Source organism: Scatophagus argus, chromosome 21 (genome assembly GCF_020382885.2).
Source record: "Scatophagus argus isolate fScaArg1 chromosome 21, fScaArg1.pri, whole genome shotgun sequence".
Classification (NCBI taxonomy): Eukaryota; Metazoa; Chordata; class Actinopteri; family Scatophagidae; genus Scatophagus; species Scatophagus argus.
Window position 1 is genome coordinate 5,903,920 of NC_058513.1, and position 20,909 is coordinate 5,924,828.

Here is a 20,909-nt window from a genome sequence, read left to right on the forward strand (position 1 = left end):
ACATTCGAATTTCATGCATGGCCTTAATAGACTGGCATAAAGCATCCACCACGGCTGCAGTGAGGCTCTAGCGTCACCCTGTGGCTGTTCTCGATACTGCTCCTACCAAAAGCATGTGCAGATGGTGTCCTGAAATCTTAACCTAATTTTAATGACAGATTGCTCCTATTCCTATCAAAAACTCGCATTCTTGTCCACACACAACATACAACTTCAATTCATTCCTCTGCACATAACATGGAAGAACAGCGATGAGTTATTCTTCAACACAAAACAGTTCACGGCACAATTCAAAGAAATAAAAGATATTTTAATGTCATACATTTGACAACATGTAGGGTGTCACAGTAAATTTAATACTGATGAGCCCTTTTTATCAACAGGTTTGAGAACACCGTTTATATAAATAACGTGTCAAAGATTATATTGATTCCTGAGTAAAAGATTAAAGATTAAAAAACCGTTTACTTTATCTGGAACAGGTTAGTCTAAGTGCAAAAGTTTAAAAACTGAGAGTGAAAAAATTAGTTGTTTTAACAACAAGCAGACACCTTCTAAGCATGAACAAGTAGACATAATAGCATTAAGTTAAGCAATACTAACAGTGAGTATATTCACAATAACAATTCCAAGGAAACTATTCAGGAAGCTAACTGTACTATCATACTGTAAGATTATAAAGAATAAAGACAGTGATGGCATCAGTGATATATGTTTTTCCTGAAAACGGGTGTTAATGGCCCTGCAGTCATGTAGGTAAGTGGTTGTGGGCATGTATCTCACTGGATATAAAATGTACTATGCCTGATTTAGTCGCGTATACACAAACAAATTTCAAGATGCAGCTTCCGTTTTGGCAAGTGAAGCAAGCAAAAGATGTACAAATAAGTACAAAAAATAACCCCATTACATTTGGTTAAAATGTATCTTCTACAACACTGGATGCAAAGAAAGGCCAGCAGAACTGCCTAACTGAGAGCTGATTTCTTCATTTTAACTCTCCCTTTACCCTGGCCTTAGCCCTCTAAGAGCAGTCCTGTTGTATTAATGACCACAGGGAAAACAAGCTAAACTGCAAATAACATGTTAAAAGGAAAGAATGATTAGGAGAATACAGATCTGAGACTAAGTCAGACAAAAAAAATCAGCTATTAATGTTAACACATTTTGAGGGTAAAGCCTTATCAGACTTATTAACACACATTAAATAACAGAATGAATCACAACTTAGCCCAAATATCAGGAGAAATGTGGTCAATTGTAATAAACAGGTGAAGAGAAATTCTCAAGTCCAGAGTCCAGTTGTGCACGGTAAACCACAATGCATGAAGCCTGTGTGAATGACCACAAGGAGGTGAAGCGATGAGGGGAAACATGGAGGCATTAAACTCCACTCTCTTTCCCAAGGAGCATCATTACCATGGTGATAGACAAGGCCAGTGCTTGTTAAGAGCATGATAAGGCTAAAATATGATGAAGGTATAGAAAGTAGGTTATATACCAAGTTCTGCATATACTGAGGAAAGAACTTTTTTAAAAATAGTTAACTTGTGCAGTGCTTTTTAACAGCTAAAAATGTTATTGTCTTCTTCTCAAATCTGGAAGTCAGTATAATAAAGATCATCCTGTCAACCAACATGTTATCAGAGTGTGGATGGTGGCAGATGGTAAGGGTCCCACTTTCACCAAAATGCTTAAATTATTCTCTTTAACGTGTACAGCCTCATCTATCACTGTCCGGTTATGTTGTTGCCTCCAGGATTAATGACCATGGAATCCAGTAAGGGACGGAGAGCCTGGCCAAAAGGCCTAAAGAGGACAGCAGACAGAACAGTCACACCAAAAGAAAGTCTCAACAACTTAGAGTATGTGAAGGGAAAGGGGAAAAAATTAACTGAGCAAAACAAAACCGAAGTCTTTCAGTCGAGCACAAGACACGCAAAAAAATTTGAAAACTAAATTTCAATATTACTTTTTCTGTTTCTATTTGCGCTCAGATTTATTATATCTTGAAAATGTTTTTTCTCAGTGAGGTCAAACAAACAATTGTAGATGTCTGACATTGTCTGTAACAGTGTGAAAGTCTCTCTATCCTTCTTGGACTGAATGTTATTTATGTTTAGTCGGCTATTCACAAGCACCAACCAACAAACTAAACACACGATTGAAAAGATGGAGACCAAAACTGATCAAAAGTTTGGCATGTTGTTTTAGGCATTAAATATGTACTATGAACTGCAGACTTACCGCATAGGCAGTTGAACTACAGATTCAGAGAATAAGATGGCATTTATGATGTAAAAACAGCTTTATATATTACTCACGTGGACAGTACTTCAGATGTAAGGTCTGTGATGTACGAAGGGATCTTATTGCCCGTGAGGAACTGAGCCACCTCATTGCTGAAAACGTTGCAGTTGTGATCAAACAGGTTGTACTTGTCACTTCTGTGCACCAGAAGAACGAAGAAGGGAGAGAAAAAGAGGAGACAGATGCATAAGTTCAGAGAAAGAACGGAGAGAGCAGGTCAGACAGGGTGGAGAAGGGCGGGTGAGGAGATAGAAACATTTTGACTGAGAGATAACAGGAAGAACTGTGAGACTTTAAATGCATCACTTTTTCCAGTTCCTCCATTCTCTCACATGCATTTCAATCTAATGGAATTATAATAATTCTTACTAAAACCATGAGGGATTTTCAGTGCAATTCAACAGCATTACAGCACTGCAGGTTATAATTTTAGCTAGGGGTTAGGGGGAGCAGCGATGCACTTGCCTCTCAACACAAAAGTTTTTTTTATTTCTTTCATGTTTTCACTTGCAACTCGATATTTAATCATTTGAAGTGCGACAAGGATGTCTCAATATATTGAAAGACTTTTGACAAAGAACGGAAGTTACAGCTTATCAAGACTCTGTGTAGTGTACACAATTAAAACATGTTTATTACCAATCAAATTGCTTTAGTGCCAAAGTGACCCCTACCCATCCAGACCCCTAGTTGGGATTTAAAATTTGTGTGGTGAGTCTGAGCCTTTACCTGTATGTGGACTCTGCCAGTGAAATCAAGTATTCCGTAAATATCTCGGCAGGCACCTCAGTGGAGCCAAGGTCCACGATGCAGTCAGGCTGACCCAAGGCCATGCCACCCTAGATCACAACACACATTCACACCTCAGTCAGTCCTTGTTCCGAACACTTTGACTAACATTTGTTGAGCCATCACTTTCTTAGTACCTGCACTTGATTTATTTTCTTATTTATCTAATTTGATTTTATTGTACTGCAGTAAATGTAGCAAAGTGCTATTTTCGTATGTGTTGTGTACTTCAGGGTGAAGTGGATTCTTACAGGTGAACAGCTGTTGATGCCTTGTCCTGAAAAGAAGAATTCCTTTCCATGGACCACAACAGCAGTGTGCCTACAGTATGAAAACACGAAAAAAACAAACAACAACAACAACAAAAAAACTTATTCCAATAAAACCACGCCAAAGCAAGCAGATAATCAAAGTTGACTGAATTTTTCTGTGAGATAACTTCTACAAAACAAACGTATACTCAGCTGCACTCACCATATCCCATCAAGCTGTCTCCCTGTGATGATAAAAACAGAACTCAATCAGAATGATTTATTTCAAATTGGCAGAAAAAAGTAATAGCTCTGGCCTGAGTCCTAACCGCACTGTCAAGTCCAAAACTTACCGAGCATGACAGGACTCAGCTGGCGGGCCATGCCTCTGGACAAGTCGTAAACGTACAGTTTCACTGGATAAAAGTCTGTTTGGTCCATAACGGCGCAAAGGAATTTTTGTTTAAAATGAAAATGCAGCTAACCTAGTCTAAAGTTAGCAGACTCACATCCGCCAAGAGTTTGCCGGCTAGCTTGCTCGATGGTAGCTAACAAACAAAACTTTTGAGAGAAACTTTAACAAAAAAAGTCAGAGACTATTTAAATGAAAAGCAAGAAATAAAGTAGCGCAAATAACCCTCCTAGTACTAGTTCGATGTTGCCGGGTGCTGTCAGAAAATGCTGTGTCACTGTTCTACTGTAAACATTAACATGACTGTCAAAAAAATGCTTTCACATGCACAGAGGACTCTTTTTCCGGGGTAAAGCTTCTCTGCATACAAGTCCCGCCTACATAACTAGGATTGGTCAGTTTCTCAACTTGGCAGACAAGAGTCCAATGGGAGACGAGCTGCTCCGCATGACGTTCAGCGTTGCTTGTTCGCATACAGAAAGCGCCAGCCATTGAAACTAGTCTGGACTTGTAGGGAGAAAGTAGCAGACCACCGTAAGTAAATTATTGGCTAACAATAACTCAGTGTTTGTTGTGGTTGTTGTTCTAAATTGTTTAGTCCATATAGTTTTGTGCATCATTAGAAAGTTGCATTTTGTTAACTTACCATCCAGAACCTACCCATTAAACTAGCAGTGACAAGCTAAGCTAGCCTGCTAAAATACACATTGCCTGTGTAAAGTTGATACATTAGTTAATTTTAAATAAACATTAATGCATATAACAGTATAATACAGTCTTAACAGTATAATGTTCTTTGGATATTGGAGGTTTGTTCTTTCTTATCAAATACACGAAGGATCGACCATTTGACCATAGACACACTTTGACTGTAAGTTGTTGCAACAGTGTTTAAGCTACTTAATGTTTTCTGTTGCCTCATATTGAACCGCTGAACAAGCAGTACACATGGCAGAGTGGAACGCGTACTACCGGAATGAGGATGAGGATGAAGAGCAAGAGGAAGGAGAGCAGTCTGGAGGTGAGATGAAAGCGCCCTCAGTACTTCTCATTAAGTACAAATAATACAAAATTATCAGCTGGCATCGATCACTCTGACTTGGTCTTTATTGCTCTCTGACAGATTTTTCCTATTTTCATATTTCTCTCCACATTTTCACCAATTAGAAGCTTTTAAATTACTTAGACCATGCAAGTATGAATAACATTGTTATGCAAGTTGCAGTTTGATGCTATGAACTGCAGTTACTTACAAGTAATTTAACACACAACCTTAATTACGTTATTGGATAACATTTGATACCAAAAAGTAAAACCCTTTGTTGCTTTTGTTAGGATATTATAAGGTCACAGGGAGGGACAGTTTGGTCTTCTTGGTTGATGCCTCCAAGGAAATGTTCATCAAAGGAGAAGATGGACAGCCGTCTAACTTTGACTTAACCATGCAGGTAGGACAGCCAGTTATTTGAAGTCTATTTTTGTGGTGTACTCCCAGCTTTCGTGTGTGATACAGCCATTCTTGTACTGTCACAGCTGTAAATGTTTGAATTGGTTAATTATTCAGATCCTAACACGATGGGGAGTTATTTGGAAGAAAATCTACTTTTTTTTTCCTTTTCTTTTTTTGCACTTGTTTTTTAGCTTACCCACCATACATTCACATTGCAGAATAAACTTAGTTGTTATTGTTCCATAAAAACAATAATAATATAATAATAATGTCTGTGTTCTCTCCTTATAGGTTGTGCGCAGCGTGTACACCAGTAAGATCATTAGTAGTCACAGGGATCTGATGGCTTTGGTTTTCTTTGGCACAGAGCAAAGCAAAAATCCAAGGAACTCATTCAAGCATGTCTACGTGTACCACGACCTTGATGAACCCGGTTAGCTGCAGTACTTTTCAATAATGTTGTTGTTTTGCTGCAAATACAAATGTGGGAAGAGTTCTTGTGCACATGTTTTTCTGCCTTCTTTGTATTCCAGTAAGACATATTCAACTTTGACAATATATTTGTTATCCTTGTATATCCAGATAATTTTTGAGCTTTGCTCATTCACAATCTGACTAGCTTTTTCTTTCCATCTAAGCCATCTTTAAAGCCACTAAACTCATCTTTCTTGTATCCTTATGCATCCAGTTTATTTGTCTGCTCCTTTATTTTCCTCAGGTGCAAAGCGAGTACAGGAGGTGGACGCTCTACGGGGGGATAAAGGAGCCCAGCTAGCAGCAGAGAAAATGGGCAGTGGGGAGACATCATTAGGTGATGCTCTGTGGTGCTGCGCCAACCTCTACAGTGACATCAAGCTACGCCTCTCACACAAGCGACTCATGATCTTCACCTGCAGGGACGAACCACATGGGGGCGACAGTGTGAAGGACCGACAGGCTCGCACCAAGGCCAGTGACCTCAAAGAGACTGGTGTGTCTGCTCTTTTTTTTCCTGAAAATCATCTGGTCATATGGTTTGAAAGCTCAGAGCTAGCTATTGCAACTTTACCTGCAAATTTCAGTATACAGAAAATGTATAACATCTGCAAAAACATCTTCTCTCTTAGGTGTCATCATTGATTTAATGCATCTGAAGAAACCAGGCGGTTTTGATGTCTCGTTCTTCTTTCGTGACATTGTAAGTCCTCCTGAGGATGAGAGCGAGCTGGGGCTGCAGCTGGAGCCTTGTGACAAACTGGAGGACCTCCAGAAGAGGGTGCGGGCTAAGGAGCAGAAGAAGAGAACCTTGGCCAGGTAGCGATCAGTGACACGTTGACATTTCCAGGTGGACGTAAGTTAACGCATGCTGACTTGATTCCTGGAGATTATTTATTGCTCAGTGTTGTGCTTTCTGTTCATCTTAGTGTTTTTCAGTCACCAAATTCCTCGTCTCTCATATTCTTCACATCATCCTGCCCTCTCTGCCATCTGTAGGTTAAACTTGTGTCTTGGTGATGGTATAAATGTTGCTGTGGGGCTTTATGCAACTGCTGTGGCAGCTCGGAGACCAGGTGCCATCAGACTTTACAGGGAAACCAACGAGCCAGTCCGAAGCAAAACCCGCACCTTCCACACCCAGACTGGCAGCCTATTGCTGCCCAGTGAGATAAAGAAAGCCCAGGTAAGAGCAGACTTAAAATATGCCAAGTCTGGTTTGCTTGCTGGTGTGCATTAATTCCATTAGAACAAATGTGTCAGCCACAGCAGGATTTACCTGAATTTAATTAATGATCAAAACTATTTCAGTGATTTTTATTTACTGATTTTTGTTTGTGTTCTTTTTTTCTTCTTCTTCTTCTTGCTTGTTTGTGTGTGTCCGCTGCAGACCTATGGTAAGAAGCAGATAGTGATGGAGAAAGATGAGGTGGACGCCATCAAGAAGTTTGAAGATCCTGGGCTGTTTCTGATCGGATTCAAACCGATGGAGAGGCTCAAACTTCACCACCATATCCGACCTGTTGTCTTCCTCTATCCTGAGGAGGAAGAAGTGAACGGTGTGTACTGTTTGTCTGTCTGCGTACGATTAACTTCAAAACTAGTTGAAAGAAATATTAAAACCACAGTATTGACTATGAATATTTTCAAATAGTGTGAGATGAGGTGAGGATATGGGTTTGCTGCTCTTCTCTATCTATTTTATGAGGTGACTGACTAAACAGCTAGCTTGTGGGTCGTTGGTTACACGAAACAAGCAATTAAAGCACACCACATTGGACTTTAAGAAATAGTGATGGACTTTACTGTCCAGTGTCGTGAAAAGTGTAAGCCAACACCATGAGTGAGAAGTGTCCCAGTGGGACTGAACCTCTGATATATCCTGTGGTTTCCACCTCAGGCAGCGCATGTCTGTTCTCTGCCTTGTTGACGAAGTGCAGCGAGAAGAATGTGTTCGCTCTGTGCCGCTGCGTCTCTCGCCGAAACTACCCACCTCGATTTGTTGCCTTGGTGCCTCAGAAGGAAGAAGTAGACGAGGGGAAGGTACAGATTACACCACCAGGTAATACACCGCGGGGCTCAGCCTCAGTTTTACTGGATTTAATTAATCTAACTAATCGAAAAGCTGCATTTGGCATTTTTAGCTCTTGAAAAACCTGCGACAAGAAAGATGGTTAACTGTATTATAATCTAGGTCTCTTAAACCTATATATATCTCTTATATCTTACCCTGTATAAGGTTTCAACATCATCTACCTGCCATACGCCGATGACATACGGACATTGGATCCTCCGCACTTTCCATCTGCCTCACAGTTGCAGGCGGACAAGATGAAGGAGATCGTCTCCAAGCTGCGCTTCAAATACAGGTAGGCAAACTGCTTTACAGATGTCTTACTTTAAAGATGCCTAAACAGTTTTCTCCAGGTACTCCGGCTTCCCACAGTCATCATCATCACCAAATCATGCACATTAGGTTCAAAGGCTACATTGCCTTTGAACCTAACGTGAGTGTGTGTGTATATGTGGTTGTCTGTCTTTGTGTGTCAGCGATGGCGATCGGTCCAGGGTGTACCCCGCCTCTTGCCATTGGTCAGCTGGGATAGGCCCCTAGAAAATGGGTGGATGGAAAGGATATTGTTCTCGGGGGACATGCATTTAATTTATAAAAAGTAACTGGCGTATGTCATGAGTACTCTGTTGTGAAACTTATGGGCACTTTGTGGGATCTCATGCTCATAACAAGGTCACTCACTTGGTTTCATCCTGTGTCATGTTTTTTCTTATTAATGTAACGCAGGTGTGATGCTTTTGAGAATCCAGTCATCCAGCAACATTACAGGAACCTGGAGGCTTTGGCTCTGGATATGGTGGCTCCAGAGGACACAGAGGACCTCATCAGTAAGATTCAGCGAAACAAATAAGCAGAGATCCTGGTTCCTCTTGTGGCCGTTACATCCACTTGTTATTTCTTTTGTTTCACACTTTCTGTACTCATCTGTTTCTGTTTGTCTCTTTGTGTCAGTGCCAAAGGTGGACCAGATTGACTGCCGTCTTGGTTCTTTGGTCCAGGAGTTTAAAGATCTGGTCTACCCTGCCAACTACAACCCTGAGAGCAAACCAACCACCAAACGCAAATCAGGTTGGAGCTGGAATCAGTAAAAAAGAAAAAAACAACAGAGCTTTTTACTGCATCTTTGATAGTTTTAAATACTGCGCTGACTGTCTGGCTTAGATTGTGGTATGATACAGTAAAAAAAATCGGACTCTTCTTTCGACTGAATGTTTTCTCCATGAATGAACTTGCAGCTGATACAGGCAGCGGTGCTGAGAAGAAGCCTAAGGTGGAGGTGCCAGAGGACGAGCTGAGGGCCCATGTGCAGAACGGCACGCTTGGAAAGCTGACCGTGCCCGTGCTGAAGGAGGCCTGTAAGCAGTTTGGGGTTCGGACCACTGGGACCAAGAAGCAGGAGCTGATAGACGCTCTGACTGCCCGCCTGGGCCCATGAGGAGTTAGATGTGCACCCCATTGTGCCTTTGTTAGCTTATTCAGATCAGCAGGTTTGTGTTGTTTCCATGTGTAGAAATATCATCTGCCACTTTGTGCGAACAAAGTTAAATTTGTTATCTATTTTAAAAGTAGATAAAGGATTTCAAATTTACTGTGTGTTTTGTAAATTTCAGTGCCCCACACTATGAGCAGTGTTCCCAAAAATTTTCCTTGTGTGCTTGCTAAGATTAAAATTGTTGCTTTACCCTGTTTGTGGCAGTCCCACATTACATGAATAATGTTTGAATATAACAAAAACAAGTCTTTCTTGTGACCAAGTACTCTGATACTGAATGTGGGTACATCATAAAACAAGTTTTGTGTGCATCAAAATAAACTGTACACTAAACATAGTTATAAAAATACTGTACTTAGTGATGACACTTGTTGATAAACTTGCATTTGCATTAATAAATACAAATTCTAACAGTCCTGAATCTAGTTTGTTCCAGTTATTCAGCATACTGTACACCTTAAGCAGCATTTCCAGTCCTTCGTGTAGCCAGATCGAAGGTGTGTCCCTCTGAAACAAGACTGCAGCATTATCAGCATACCGGGGCCTTTGTGTTTGCTGCACAGCACAATAAAGGAGTGTTCCTGCTGAGGGCAGGCCTGCACAGGCAAATGCAACTGCACAACAGCAGGAAGAAGGGATCACATGCAACTTTGACCTCATGTGAATTGCGTCAGGTTTTGACAGACTGAAAGTAGATGGTGTTCCCGGTGGAGGATTAGCTCACCACAGGGCAGGTATGGGGCTTCAGGAACATTTAGCCACTGCAATTGTTTAAAATAGACTTTTGGACTTCTGTATATCATTTATGTTTTAGCTTACCCTGTCTTGGAACTTTGCTACATATACAACAGAGCTTTCTCTTGCTTTGAACTAAGTGTGACTTGTAGAAATGAAATCCAGGCACTTAACATTTGCTGCAATAACATTTAATCTGGAGTCCTAGTTTTAATTTGAACTGTTTGCATCACATTGACTTTGAAAAACATCGAACAACCTGAGTGTTGTGTTCAACTTTTAGGGCTTTTACACTGAAAATTCTGAGCAGAAGGGATGTGACATATTCTCGCTACCTTGACTGACTGAAGGTCCGTCAACTACAGAGAGAAATGGAGTGTCAGTGTGAGAAGGACCGTCCTGAGGATGCTGTTACAGGTGAGACAGACAAACTCATCAAACATCCCTTAACAGGCATTAAAGCTGACTGCACTGCTTCACAGAGAATATACAGAATATTATTTGTATTATTACTTAAATAGAATGAGGTGTTCATTCTTCTCTTAATGGTTTTGGAGAAAAATAATTTATGCAGTTTTGCAACAACAGCAGCTGTGAGCCGCTGAAGCCTTTTTAAAACTGTGCTCAAGTTTCCCACCATGAAAACAATGCTGGAATGGATGAGACTGTGATGTCAGCCTTTATGTATAAATATTAAAATGAAAGCATTTATTTTGAACGTAGCCCTTGATGTGCCCACAGCCACTGACACAACACTAAGTCTTGCATTCTACAATCAGGGTTTCCTGGGATTTAGAGTATTTCATGCATTTCACATTCGGGTGAAAGGTAAACCTCGTGATGAGTTGTGTACAGCATTGCTTTATTAATGCCACGCTTTTCTCCCTCCACTCTTTGTTTAGGCTTGTGGTTGAACAGCAGCAGTGTCCAGATGGGAGCTTTTACTGTGGTGGGCTATGTTCTCTACAGATTCTCACAAAGTCAGTCACTCACCGACACACACACACACACACACACACACACACACACACACGTTCATAAGCATTTGGATATAAGCAAAATTATTGGTCCTATGACGGTTCTTTGAGTGGCTGGATTATAATTTACTGTTGATTTAAGAAAATACTCAAATCTGAACTTCGACGTGTCTAATTCAGCAGATTCACCTCAGTTTAATTAGAAGAGCCGCTTCCATCAGCCAATCAGGGTGCGAGGGTTTATGTCCTCACATTTCAATATTTAGCTGGTTCAATTTACCATCTAAATATGATACATTTTAAAAACAAACAATAACATGGACCCTAAAACAATTTGAATGTTTTTATATAGATCATACCCACTGGTAAACAAATAATAAAGGCATTGCTCAAGCCACCTTATCACCTTGTTATTATCATCTTTGCTGCAGTATTGATGGTGGTCTGTTTTTCCTGCAGCGCTCCCAGCCCTGATCCGATGGCCGATTCGTCTGTTCTGCTCTCTAACTGGTGAGTTCAGCTAAAGTAATGTATCAGAGGTCAGAGGTCACTTTGTGTCCCACACAGCCACATTTTAACTGACAGCACACAAAAAATGCCGTGTGCAACAGATGGAATAACATGACAATATAAGTGTCACGTTGAAATCACCAGAACAATAATGTGTGTCATTGTTTCTGCCTCAGGTCTGTCAGCTCTTTGGAGCTGGGTGAGCCGCCTAGTGGGAACCATTCGTGGTAAAAAATAATACATCCTTCATCTCTTAGCCCCAGGAATAAAACAAACTGTATCACATGTCGCCTCTGAATTAAACAAAGCTACATGCTAACTTTTCTCTAACCATCTGGTGCCTCAGGAATCCAGAGTCTTTTTAAATGGCTGTCTCGAATTTGGCGATTTATCATAGGTGAGTGTTGCCTGCATTTGCATTGGATATTGTTTTTGCTTCACTGCGTGTTTGAAAATGACTTTCCAAGCGAAGGCGAACTGGTCATGAGAATTTTACAACTTGAGTGGGTAAGTTCAAGTAGTAAGAGGAAGTGACTCAGAAACTCAGCAGACACATGACGGTAATTCAGTATCTCAAGGGACTGGAGCTATTTTAGTGATAGATCTACATAATAATCACAGCCCTGTAATTAACAGTTAAACCATCTGACGTACAATCTGCTCCTCCATCAGGATTTTCCTCCAAGTTCAAGTGGCTGGCTGCTGTCATCAAAGCAATCACAGGTCAGTTCATCTTCACTTTTTTTTTTTCTTCTTTGCTCTGTCAGCTGTTATTTTAAACATAAGATCTACTCATACTCAGTTGGGTTTAGGGCTAACAGCTTTTATGCAAAGTGCTTTATTATTTGACTAATAAAAACTTGTCACCTTTGCAGGGACACCCAGAGATGGAGCAGTGGAGTCGGAGATGGATCCAACTAACAAACCAGGCCTAAGGCTGATTATCCTGGGGCCCCCAGGTGGAGGACAGACCTCCCTGGCAGAAACTTTGTTGGGCAACAGTGAGACAAGGACACCAATGGGTCCCCTAATGGAGAGCACCAAGAGAAGGACAGTGATGGATGGTAGAGAGGTTACTGTGATCAACACCCCAGATCTTCTCCGGCCATCACTGGGGAACAACAAGAGAGCCATGGAAGCTCTGAGGAGCCTTCAGCTCGCCAGTCCTGGACCGCACGCCTTCTTGTTGGTGATCCAAACTCCAAGTTCCAGCACGGGGAACAGCCAGGATGTGGCTCAGGAGATCCGGGCCACCCTCAAACTGTATGGAGATGAAGCCGTAGGGTACATCATCCCAGTCCTCACTTGTGCAGATCGTCCAGGTCGAGAGCGTACTCTAGATCAGCTGCTGGATGTGGACACTGGGGGTCTGAAAACGGCTCTGTCCCTATGTGACCAGAGACCAGAGCTGGTGGATGACGGGCCAGACTGCCCCCCAGAGGTGCAGAGTGTGACACGCAAGAACTTAGTGGGGCGTGTGATGGAGCTGAAGACACTGAGGGGGCATTTCATCCACGAGCTGCAGAGAAGAGAGGACCGCATCAGGGAGGAGCTGCTAGCTGACATGGCCTCCGCACTGGCTAGAAAACTGGGACACATGTAAATAAGAGAGGGACAAGGGGAGCTCATGTTTTTGGTCTGTTTTTTGGAGAACTTAAAAAAATAAGGTGACAGGGTTCATTCAAGAGTTTAAGTGCAAAGGTGAGTCTTTGCCTTGGGTATTTTTTGTCATTTTTCTGGTTTACGACTGTCAAAATTAATTTACTATCGCTAGCTGTCTTTTCAACACACCACAGATGCTTTCAGTGAGATATCATGCTCATACACACTTAATTTGTTCATTTTAGGTTGTTTTAATTCTTCGATGTCTGTTTATTCTTTGTATAGGCCTGTGTTTTCTCACTCTGCTCCAGTGTTTAGCCCTCCCCTATCATTCATAATTTATGAGAGATATCAAACATTAAAGTGATGATGGTAAAATAAACTTAAGTCATACTGGTACTAGTTCAGCAGTGCTTTTCATGCTTTCTCCAGAGGCCTCTGAAGCAGCATTTAGACCAAAATCTTACTCAAATATGGACAATATAATATATATACAGTATAGACTATATTTATATGGCTGGGAACATAAAAAAAATCTGCTATACTTGCAACAGTGACAAGCTGTATTTATCATGGTATTATTGTATAAGTATGTGAATATTTCAGTCTAAACATCAGGTACACATAGTTCATTTAGCACAGCAAACTCAAATCTGTAAACTCACTTTAATTTACTGACTTTTCACTTCACAGTTTTGGTTTCCAGTTTTTTTTTTTAGGTAGACAAGTCTTAATGACCTTAAACATAAATGGCACAAATGAAGCAGAGCATTCTTTATTAGTAGCCTCTCTGGTCATCTGATGAAGTCCAACATTTACTGTCTCAGCTTTGTTTTTAATCCCCACAGTTTAAATATATCTAGCTCTTTAGCTGCTAAATTCACCAGCTAGTTGCTAACTTCGTTTGCCGTGCTAACCAAAATGCCTGCTGTAAATTTGGGGTGAAGTAGTAAAAGCAGTACACTTTAAGGTGTAAAACAAAAACAATAAGCTAAAGGAGTGTGAGAGGCTGCACAGATCTTCGCAAAACTGCAACTGAGTGATGAGTATATGTGGATTTGTCATTTAATCATAGAAATATTGGTCATAATCACTTTAAGCAATAAGTACTCAAAAAAGCAAGCTAAAGTTGATCTTAACACTTGGCCAAAAGTCCTAAAGCTTTTTTAGACTATTCATACACCAGAATGTAAAGTTCGTTATCTGTTTATGCAATTTTAACATGCCCACTCATACAGTGGAAAATGTAGGGTTTCGCAGTCTCAGGGGAGGGACTGCTACACTGTCTACTGACGCAGGCGGTGACAGCAATATGGAGCCAGAGAGACGCTACTGCGCATGTTCGTGTGTGCACGGACGGAGAGAGTGAGACACACACACACACACACCAGAGACAGAGAGAGAGAGAGAGAGAGAGAGAGAGAGAGAGAGTGAGAGAGAGCTCTACCAGGGAAAAACTGGCCAAGACAAAGGATTGAACAATCTTTTGGAAAACAGTAGAGAGTTTATTCAGTTTTTAGACCGGTTTATGAAAGTATATCCGTGACGCCACGGCCAGGAAGCGGCCAGGTAAGTGGTCGGTTCGGTAAAATGAAGTTATAAGGCGTAAAGGAAACGTTGTGCTTGTGTTTGTGTTAGACACGGGAGGCACGTAGTGCAGCTCGAACATTAGTGCTAGATATCTATTACTATCATACACTAACATCATCCGTATACGTGTTGTTTCAGTGTATAACAGCGGTTATGCCTTTTTAATGGACTGTAGCTTTTTAATGTGTGTGTCTTGTTGTGTACGGGGTTGTTGTCATATTTCGCTAGCTTACTTAGAACAGCTTGCTTCCTCTATCCAGTCCAAGACGCTGGAAGTGTTTACCTTCTTCTTGTTTGGGGGTCTGCTGACCAAGAGAAAGTTGAGGCACCTTATGATGTGACCTCGGCTATCTATCACCATCAACTACAAAAGCAGCAGTGGTTTTAAGTGGTGTCTGTTAGCTTTTCAGATTGAGTAAGCAGTTTTTAGACGACCTTTTGGGCTCTGCTAACTTGGGCTGGGAAACATATCTGTTGCTTTAAAGCTTTTCGTTCTTTCTTTTAGGTTCTTCGGGCACCTGTCACTGCTCAAAAGCATCAAATCCCCTGTTGTGTGTGTTCCAGTGGATGTGATGCTTTATGGTCAGCAGCCTGGTGATGGAAAGAAGTGCAAAGGTGTTGGCTCAGTGACTGGATGGAAGGAGCTGTCAGTCTGCACACAAAATGTGGAGGAAGTGGAAACACACAGACAGCAATGGCACTTTGATTGATGACCCCACTGTGGTATTGTTGGATGAGTAATCTTTTGTTTGAGACCATCTGGAGTATCTTTGTGTTTTTTGCCCGTAATCCCATTTTGGGTTCCTGTTTTTACCCCCTCCCTCCTGCTGACCTTTCATCACATCTCTCTGTTAGAGCGAGCAGGTGTTGCTGTGTTGAACAGCCACAGGTCTCATTTACCTTGCAACCCCTTCCACTCTCTGAACCGTACACAGAGACGCACAAGCTCCTCTCTTCCAAACGGCTGAGAGGTTGCCATGGCAATGGTTGTCATGATGCTGATGTAGCGTCCTGAAGATAGTAGTTGTGGAGGTAGTAGTGGAGCCGAAGGACGTGGTGCCGGCGGTGGCGGCAGCGGTGGTGGTGGTGATTGTGCAGGGATGGGAAGTGCTCCATATCCAGCTGGTGATTGGAAGGTGAAAGGGCGAGGTGGCCTCCAAGAGCTGGGCTGCATGCGCTGGAAGGTCAGTAAGCAGAAAGGAGTGGGCGGAGGAGGGGATGTGGTGACTGTGGGTGTGGAGGAGAAGAGGTCCAGGGATCCCACGGACTCTCAGCAGCAGCAGGATCTTTCATCCTCCTCTTCCTCCCTCAGCCCGCCACTGCCCCCTCAACCCTCTCTGACACCTCCAACCATTTATCATGAGAAGCAGCGGAGGGAGCTGTGTGCCCTGCACGCGCTCAATAACGTCTTCCAGGATGGGACAGCCTTCAGTAGGGACACCTTGCAGGATATATACCAGAGGTGAGAAAGCTGGTATATCAATATTTGGCCCCCTGAGTACATTAGATGTAGATAATCCATTCATCTCTCTTGTCAACTTGTTGCAGGCTTTCTCCCAGCACTCTGGTAACACCTCACAAGAAGAGCATGCTGGGGAATGGGAACTATGATGTAAATGTCATTATGGCCGCCCTGCAGACCCGAGGGTTTGAGGCAGTTTGGTGGGATAAAAGAAGGTATGCCAGGCTGGTGCTGAAAACCCCAGTTTCTCTTATTTTTTATTCTTGCACTAGAAAATGTAGTGCAGTGTTAGGACAGTAATGCTTTTATTTATTTTTTGCACATTAATTGCTTATGCCGTAGCTGTAGCATATCATTTGACTGCCACCAGTGTTAACTGAGACATCTGCACTAGAGGGGCACCCATTCACATCCTGGATTTTAAACATAAGGTAAAGAGAAGCTGAGCCACATAATCAGTTGCGCTTTGATTGGCCTCTTTGACTAGTCAGCAGTTCCATCAGTTGACAAAGTCTGCAAGACAGTTTTATCAGCATTCCTGTTTCCCTCAGCAGCAAGCTTAGACGACTGTTGACGAAAACAGCGGCCACAGACTTGCTCTTATCAGCAGAATGTTAACGTTATCAGAAATGCCATATTCCTCTTTCTTTGTCTTAACCAGAACAGGAACAAAATCTTTGCTAACAAAAATAACAACAGTACTCTTTGGAGGAGTACAACAGTGATGTGTTCAATCCAAACACAAAATAATAATAATAATTAGCCACTTCTATGCAATGTGCCATTTATTTCCTTTAACATTGTGTTTGTAATGTAGCTGTGACCTGGGACTGTTTTTCTATCTCGTCTTGTTGCTGAAACTCTGACAGCCAACATTGAGTTTCTTCATGTTGGTGTGTAAAAAAGAAACACAAACTTTCATCTAGTGTCTTATAGGCTGTTTCATCTCAGGCATCTATAGAATTAAATTAAAAGCACTTAATAGTGCAGTAAATACATACAGTATATTGTATGTTTAACTTCTGCTTTTTTTGAAAATCAATTCCCCACTGTAGTTTGTTTTAATTTCCAGCTTTTCAATGTCATGGTAACTGTTGCATGATTTTTAATTGATTGTATGTAGTAGAATTGCTATCATTGTGCTCTTACTGCCTAACACTGGCAATATGTCAGACATAAACTGACCCTGTGGTTCTTTCTCCTTAAGAATATCATCTCCAGCAGGTTTCCCGATTAGGTGTATTTCATATCATATGGAGTTGAAAGTTGAAATTAGTCTGGATTTTGGAATATTGGTTGGAAAATTGTGATGAGCGTTTTTCTCCTCTTTTTTTTGAGATTTGATTGTGAGAATCATCTGCAGATTAATCGATAATGAAAGTGACTGTTAGATGGAGCCCTAAATATGATACAGTTTCTTTGTTGTTCATACCTCAGTTTTATCTTCTGATGAAAACTCCTTCTTTGCTGCTAATTTTCTGTCTCCCTGCCCTTAACACAACAGAGAGGTTTACAGTTTAAATGTTCCCTTTCGTTGTGTAGGGACGTCGGCAGCATCGAGCTGTCCAACGTGACGGGCTTCATCCTGAACGTGCCATCCAACCTGCGCTGGGGTCCTCTCCGGCTGCCGCTCAAACGCCAGCACTGGATAGGAGTCAGAGAGGTGGGAGGAGTCTACTACAACTTGGACTCAAAGCTGCGTAGCCCACAACCCATCGGCAACCCGGATGAGCTCAGGTGACACGGACAGGACGTGTGTTTTGATGTGCATCTGTTCTTACAATGAAAGCTGTGACCTGATGAGATTTAGAATAATCATGCCATGGCAGATTCATTCATTACATGAAAGAGCTGTATTGAAGGACTGCACTACGTTTGTCCCTTTTTAGCAGCAGGGTGATGGTGATCTAACATTTTGGTCCAGAGTAATATTTATTTGCAGCTATCCTATTGGCCACATTGCTATGCCCCCTGCTTCCCCCTGCAACCCTGCATGAATAGAGCGGGTATAGAAAATGGATGGATGGATATCTGAGTGTCAGCAAAGGGAATAAGCATATTTCCTAAAATGTCGAACTGGTCTTTAAAGCAGCATTAATCAGTATCTCAATACAAACAACAGATCAGATGACTGTACGTACTTTGCCTCTTAAGAGTTTCTCATCTTGTATTTCATCATTATAACTGTAGCTGTCCTTTTTGCTGTTAATTTTACCACATCCCAGGAAGTTTCTCCGCCAGCAGCTGCGAGGGAAGAACTGTGAACTCCTACTAGTCGTCTCAGAGGAAGTGGAGGCGCACCAGACATGGCGGTGTGATGGCTAAGGATTTAACCTACTGGTCACAACTCCACCTATGCCAACGGGTCAATCGCAGAATGAACAGGAGACGAAGTTGAGTCATGCACAGCCAATCACGTGGGATGCACACTTGCAGATGTATTTTTTCCCTCTTTTTTGGGTTCTGTTTACACAGCCATTGCTGGACTTGTTTCTGATAAGATGCAAAGCAATGAAGGAGGCAAACACTTTACAGGGAGAATCACAGTCCTTTACTCACAACACCGTTAAGACTTATGAAAAGTAACCATTTCCGCTACTCTTATGTTTTTATATATATTGACTATTTTTCAATGTCAGTTTTGATCTGTTCAACTTTTTCCCCCTTTTTACTGTTCAAGTTTCCAAAGTCATGGGAGTTCAGGCTTCATGAAAAACGCTGTGTTTATCAGTCATGATGTTCACTGATGTGTCTTCGCGTTAATTAAGTCGTGAATTTTTCTGTGTCCCATGTCCTTCACTTTCACCAAAGCGTGCCCTTCCCTCCCCCAGCGCGACTCCGCCTCACTCCTTTATCATATCACGTCAAAATTTGTGATTTATCATGGTGCCAAATTTATATTTTGTCCACTTCCCAAACACTTCTGGCACAGTCTGAACCTTTACTGTAAGGAGGTTGTCCAGACACGAGTTTTTTTTATGCAACAAAGCAATGCAACACCCAGGCCAAGCACTCCCTCTAGTGGATGTTTGCCTCAGTTTCCTTTCAAGGAAATTCATTCTGTTTTTCTTTTTAACTCCTTACATCAAAATGTAATGAAGAGTGCTTGCCATCAATGATACTAATGCAATACTAACAGTTATCATCTCTCAACAGAATTATACTGTACCATGACATAATATTTATAAAACAACGATGATAAGAAACCTGTTGTCTAAATTATTGATAAAGCCAAGCTTGAAATCTTTCCCAAAATATAATATTACAGAAATTGGGCAGGCTTTGTATTATTATACTTAGTTACAGTATTGACAGTAATCTGAATCAAAAAGTAATCGGCAATGAAAATTTGGAAAACCATTATTTGCAGTGCTACTTTCCAGGATACAGTTGTATGGCAACTGACTAAGCTTCATCTTGTTGATGAGGACTGTGTGATACAGTCAAAAAACTTCAAGTGATGTTCAAGTCTAGCTTCTCAATAATAATCTGATAAATCAAAATGAATTATTGTTAACAGTCATCATAAAAGCTATATAATGACATATGTTGAAATTTGTTCATATCGGCTACTCTTGCTTACATAGAACCACAATCATTTCTTCACAAAATGAGGGATGATACTTTCACTGTTTTTATTTTACTTCCCTTTGGCCCACAGTAGTCCTCTGTAGCACAAGAGCTCAGCAGATGAAGGGCATCTTCTCCTCCTTCTTCTCCTCCTCTTCCCCCTTCCCTTCATCTTAAATATTTCTTGTCAAACCTGCCGAACACAGCGCTGAGAGGATATCACAGGTTGTCCCATCAAGTCATATACAGTCAGCAGGAGTATCTAATGTGAGAGGTTTCAGTCTGAGGAGGGGTTTTGTGGTTGGTCGTATGTAGGGAAGTTGTCAGATGGAGCACAGTGTGCCTGCAAAGAGAATAATATACAGCAGAAAAAGAAAATGAGGAAAGAGAAGTGTGTACATGTGCAGCTGGCCATGTGATGTGGTTGATTATTGTGAAATGAGCCTTATGAGAGAGTTTGTAGCTTTCAAATCTGTCATCTTAAGAGAAACTGTTATTACTATATGCATTGTCTGTTTATTAATGACAATATTGGCCTTAACTTGTTTACATAAGAAAATATTTGTTGCTCTGAAAGATTAAGATGGGCTGTGCAGTTTGACACCGTTTCAGGAGACTTTTTCCAAAGCACCAATTTATCATAAGTATAGCGGAGCAACAGCTGAAGCTCATCAAATATGATGTTCTCACTTTTCGCAGCCAAGGGCTTTATGTTATTCACAATTTGTTTGAAATTGTGTGATTTTATAAAGACAAGATCACATGGTTTTCCAATGGTGTATGTCTAATTTTGGACTGAAACTCTTTGGTTCCAGCCCAGTCAGTAGACCTTTAATGTCATATCCAAATGAACTTGCATTGAGACATCAAAGAGCTTGTCATTAATTTGCTGAGATCTTTGGACCCAATCACGTCATGAATAGTGTCTCAAAACTGCATTACACATTTGCTTTTTTGCCATGACAATCTTTCAGCCCTTTCTACTTGAAGGAGTACTGATTGTCATAGTTTCTTGTTTTGTTTTGTTTTGGGTTTATTTGTTCAATTTTTGCATAGAAATAAAATGCTTATAATGGCACTTTATGTATAAGATACAGTGTGGGTGTTTTAAGTTATTTGCTCTGAGAGGTTCATTGTTGACTTATGCAGCAGAATGTCCCTCTTTTGTGTACAGTTAAGTACATATATATTGGGACACTATAAAGATAAAG

The 20,909-nt window shown here is 41.2% G+C and overlaps 4 protein-coding genes across 4 annotated transcripts; 3 read left to right on the top strand and 1 right to left on the bottom strand.

The window, feature by feature from the left end:
- Nucleotides 1-287: 287 nt before the first annotated feature.
- Nucleotides 288-4,087, bottom strand: desi1b (desumoylating isopeptidase 1b). The gene is made up of 6 exons (XM_046377378.1): nucleotides 3,704-4,087; nucleotides 3,574-3,595; nucleotides 3,351-3,420; nucleotides 3,040-3,149; nucleotides 2,325-2,447; nucleotides 288-1,809 (listed from the first exon to the last, which is right to left on the bottom strand). Exons 1-6 carry the CDS (start codon nucleotides 3,789-3,791, stop codon nucleotides 1,731-1,733), a joined length of 492 nt encoding a protein of 163 aa, XP_046233334.1. The 5' UTR covers nucleotides 3,792-4,087; the 3' UTR covers nucleotides 288-1,730.
- Nucleotides 4,088-4,192: 105 nt separating this feature from the next.
- Nucleotides 4,193-9,673, top strand: xrcc6 (X-ray repair complementing defective repair in Chinese hamster cells 6). Its single transcript, XM_046377376.1, has 13 exons — nucleotides 4,193-4,296; nucleotides 4,706-4,783; nucleotides 5,098-5,210; nucleotides 5,504-5,645; nucleotides 5,931-6,182; nucleotides 6,319-6,505; nucleotides 6,686-6,872; nucleotides 7,077-7,245; nucleotides 7,587-7,748; nucleotides 7,926-8,055; nucleotides 8,487-8,587; nucleotides 8,712-8,828; nucleotides 8,996-9,673. Exons 2-13 carry the CDS (start codon nucleotides 4,711-4,713, stop codon nucleotides 9,193-9,195), a joined length of 1,833 nt encoding a protein of 610 aa, XP_046233332.1. The 5' UTR covers nucleotides 4,193-4,296; nucleotides 4,706-4,710; the 3' UTR covers nucleotides 9,196-9,673.
- A 133-nt stretch (nucleotides 9,674-9,806) lies between these two features.
- Nucleotides 9,807-13,475, top strand: LOC124052757 (GTPase IMAP family member 4-like). The gene is made up of 8 exons (XM_046377377.1): nucleotides 9,807-9,986; nucleotides 10,271-10,404; nucleotides 10,890-10,967; nucleotides 11,424-11,474; nucleotides 11,651-11,701; nucleotides 11,821-11,871; nucleotides 12,147-12,197; nucleotides 12,350-13,475. Exons 2-8 carry the CDS (start codon nucleotides 10,359-10,361, stop codon nucleotides 13,075-13,077), a joined length of 1,056 nt encoding a protein of 351 aa, XP_046233333.1. The 5' UTR covers nucleotides 9,807-9,986; nucleotides 10,271-10,358; the 3' UTR covers nucleotides 13,078-13,475.
- A 1,000-nt stretch (nucleotides 13,476-14,475) lies between these two features.
- Nucleotides 14,476-20,790, top strand: josd1 (Josephin domain containing 1). Its single transcript, XM_046377755.1, has 5 exons — nucleotides 14,476-14,645; nucleotides 15,172-16,128; nucleotides 16,215-16,343; nucleotides 17,671-17,865; nucleotides 18,354-20,790. Exons 2-5 carry the CDS (start codon nucleotides 15,767-15,769, stop codon nucleotides 18,451-18,453), a joined length of 786 nt encoding a protein of 261 aa, XP_046233711.1. The 5' UTR covers nucleotides 14,476-14,645; nucleotides 15,172-15,766; the 3' UTR covers nucleotides 18,454-20,790.
- Nucleotides 20,791-20,909: the final 119 nt, after the last annotated feature.

Coding starts and splice junctions, on each gene's coding strand:
- desi1b (XM_046377378.1), bottom strand. CDS start 3,791: ATGGACCAAACAGACTTTTATCCAGTGAAACTGTACGTTTACGACTTG. Junction 3,150..3,350: donor GCATCAACAGCTGTTCACCT/GTAAGAATCCAC, acceptor GTTGTGATCTAG/GGTGGCATGGCCTTGGGTCA. Junction 2,448..3,039: donor CTGGCAGAGTCCACATACAG/GTAAAGGCTCAG, acceptor TCTGGTGCACAG/AAGTGACAAGTACAACCTGT.
- xrcc6 (XM_046377376.1), top strand. CDS start 4,711: ATGGCAGAGTGGAACGCGTACTACCGGAATGAGGATGAGGATGAAGAG. Junction 7,749..7,925: donor GGTACAGATTACACCACCAG/GTAATACACCGC, acceptor ACCCTGTATAAG/GTTTCAACATCATCTACCTG. Junction 8,056..8,486: donor AAGCTGCGCTTCAAATACAG/GTAGGCAAACTG, acceptor AATGTAACGCAG/GTGTGATGCTTTTGAGAATC.
- LOC124052757 (XM_046377377.1), top strand. CDS start 10,359: ATGGAGTGTCAGTGTGAGAAGGACCGTCCTGAGGATGCTGTTACAG. Junction 10,968..11,423: donor TCTCTACAGATTCTCACAAA/GTCAGTCACTCA, acceptor TTTTTCCTGCAG/CGCTCCCAGCCCTGATCCGA. Junction 12,198..12,349: donor TGTCATCAAAGCAATCACAG/GTCAGTTCATCT, acceptor TCACCTTTGCAG/GGACACCCAGAGATGGAGCA.
- josd1 (XM_046377755.1), top strand. CDS start 15,767: ATGGGAAGTGCTCCATATCCAGCTGGTGATTGGAAGGTGAAAGGGCGA. Junction 16,344..17,670: donor GTTTGGTGGGATAAAAGAAG/GTATGCCAGGCT, acceptor TTCGTTGTGTAG/GGACGTCGGCAGCATCGAGC. Junction 17,866..18,353: donor GGCAACCCGGATGAGCTCAG/GTGACACGGACA, acceptor ACCACATCCCAG/GAAGTTTCTCCGCCAGCAGC.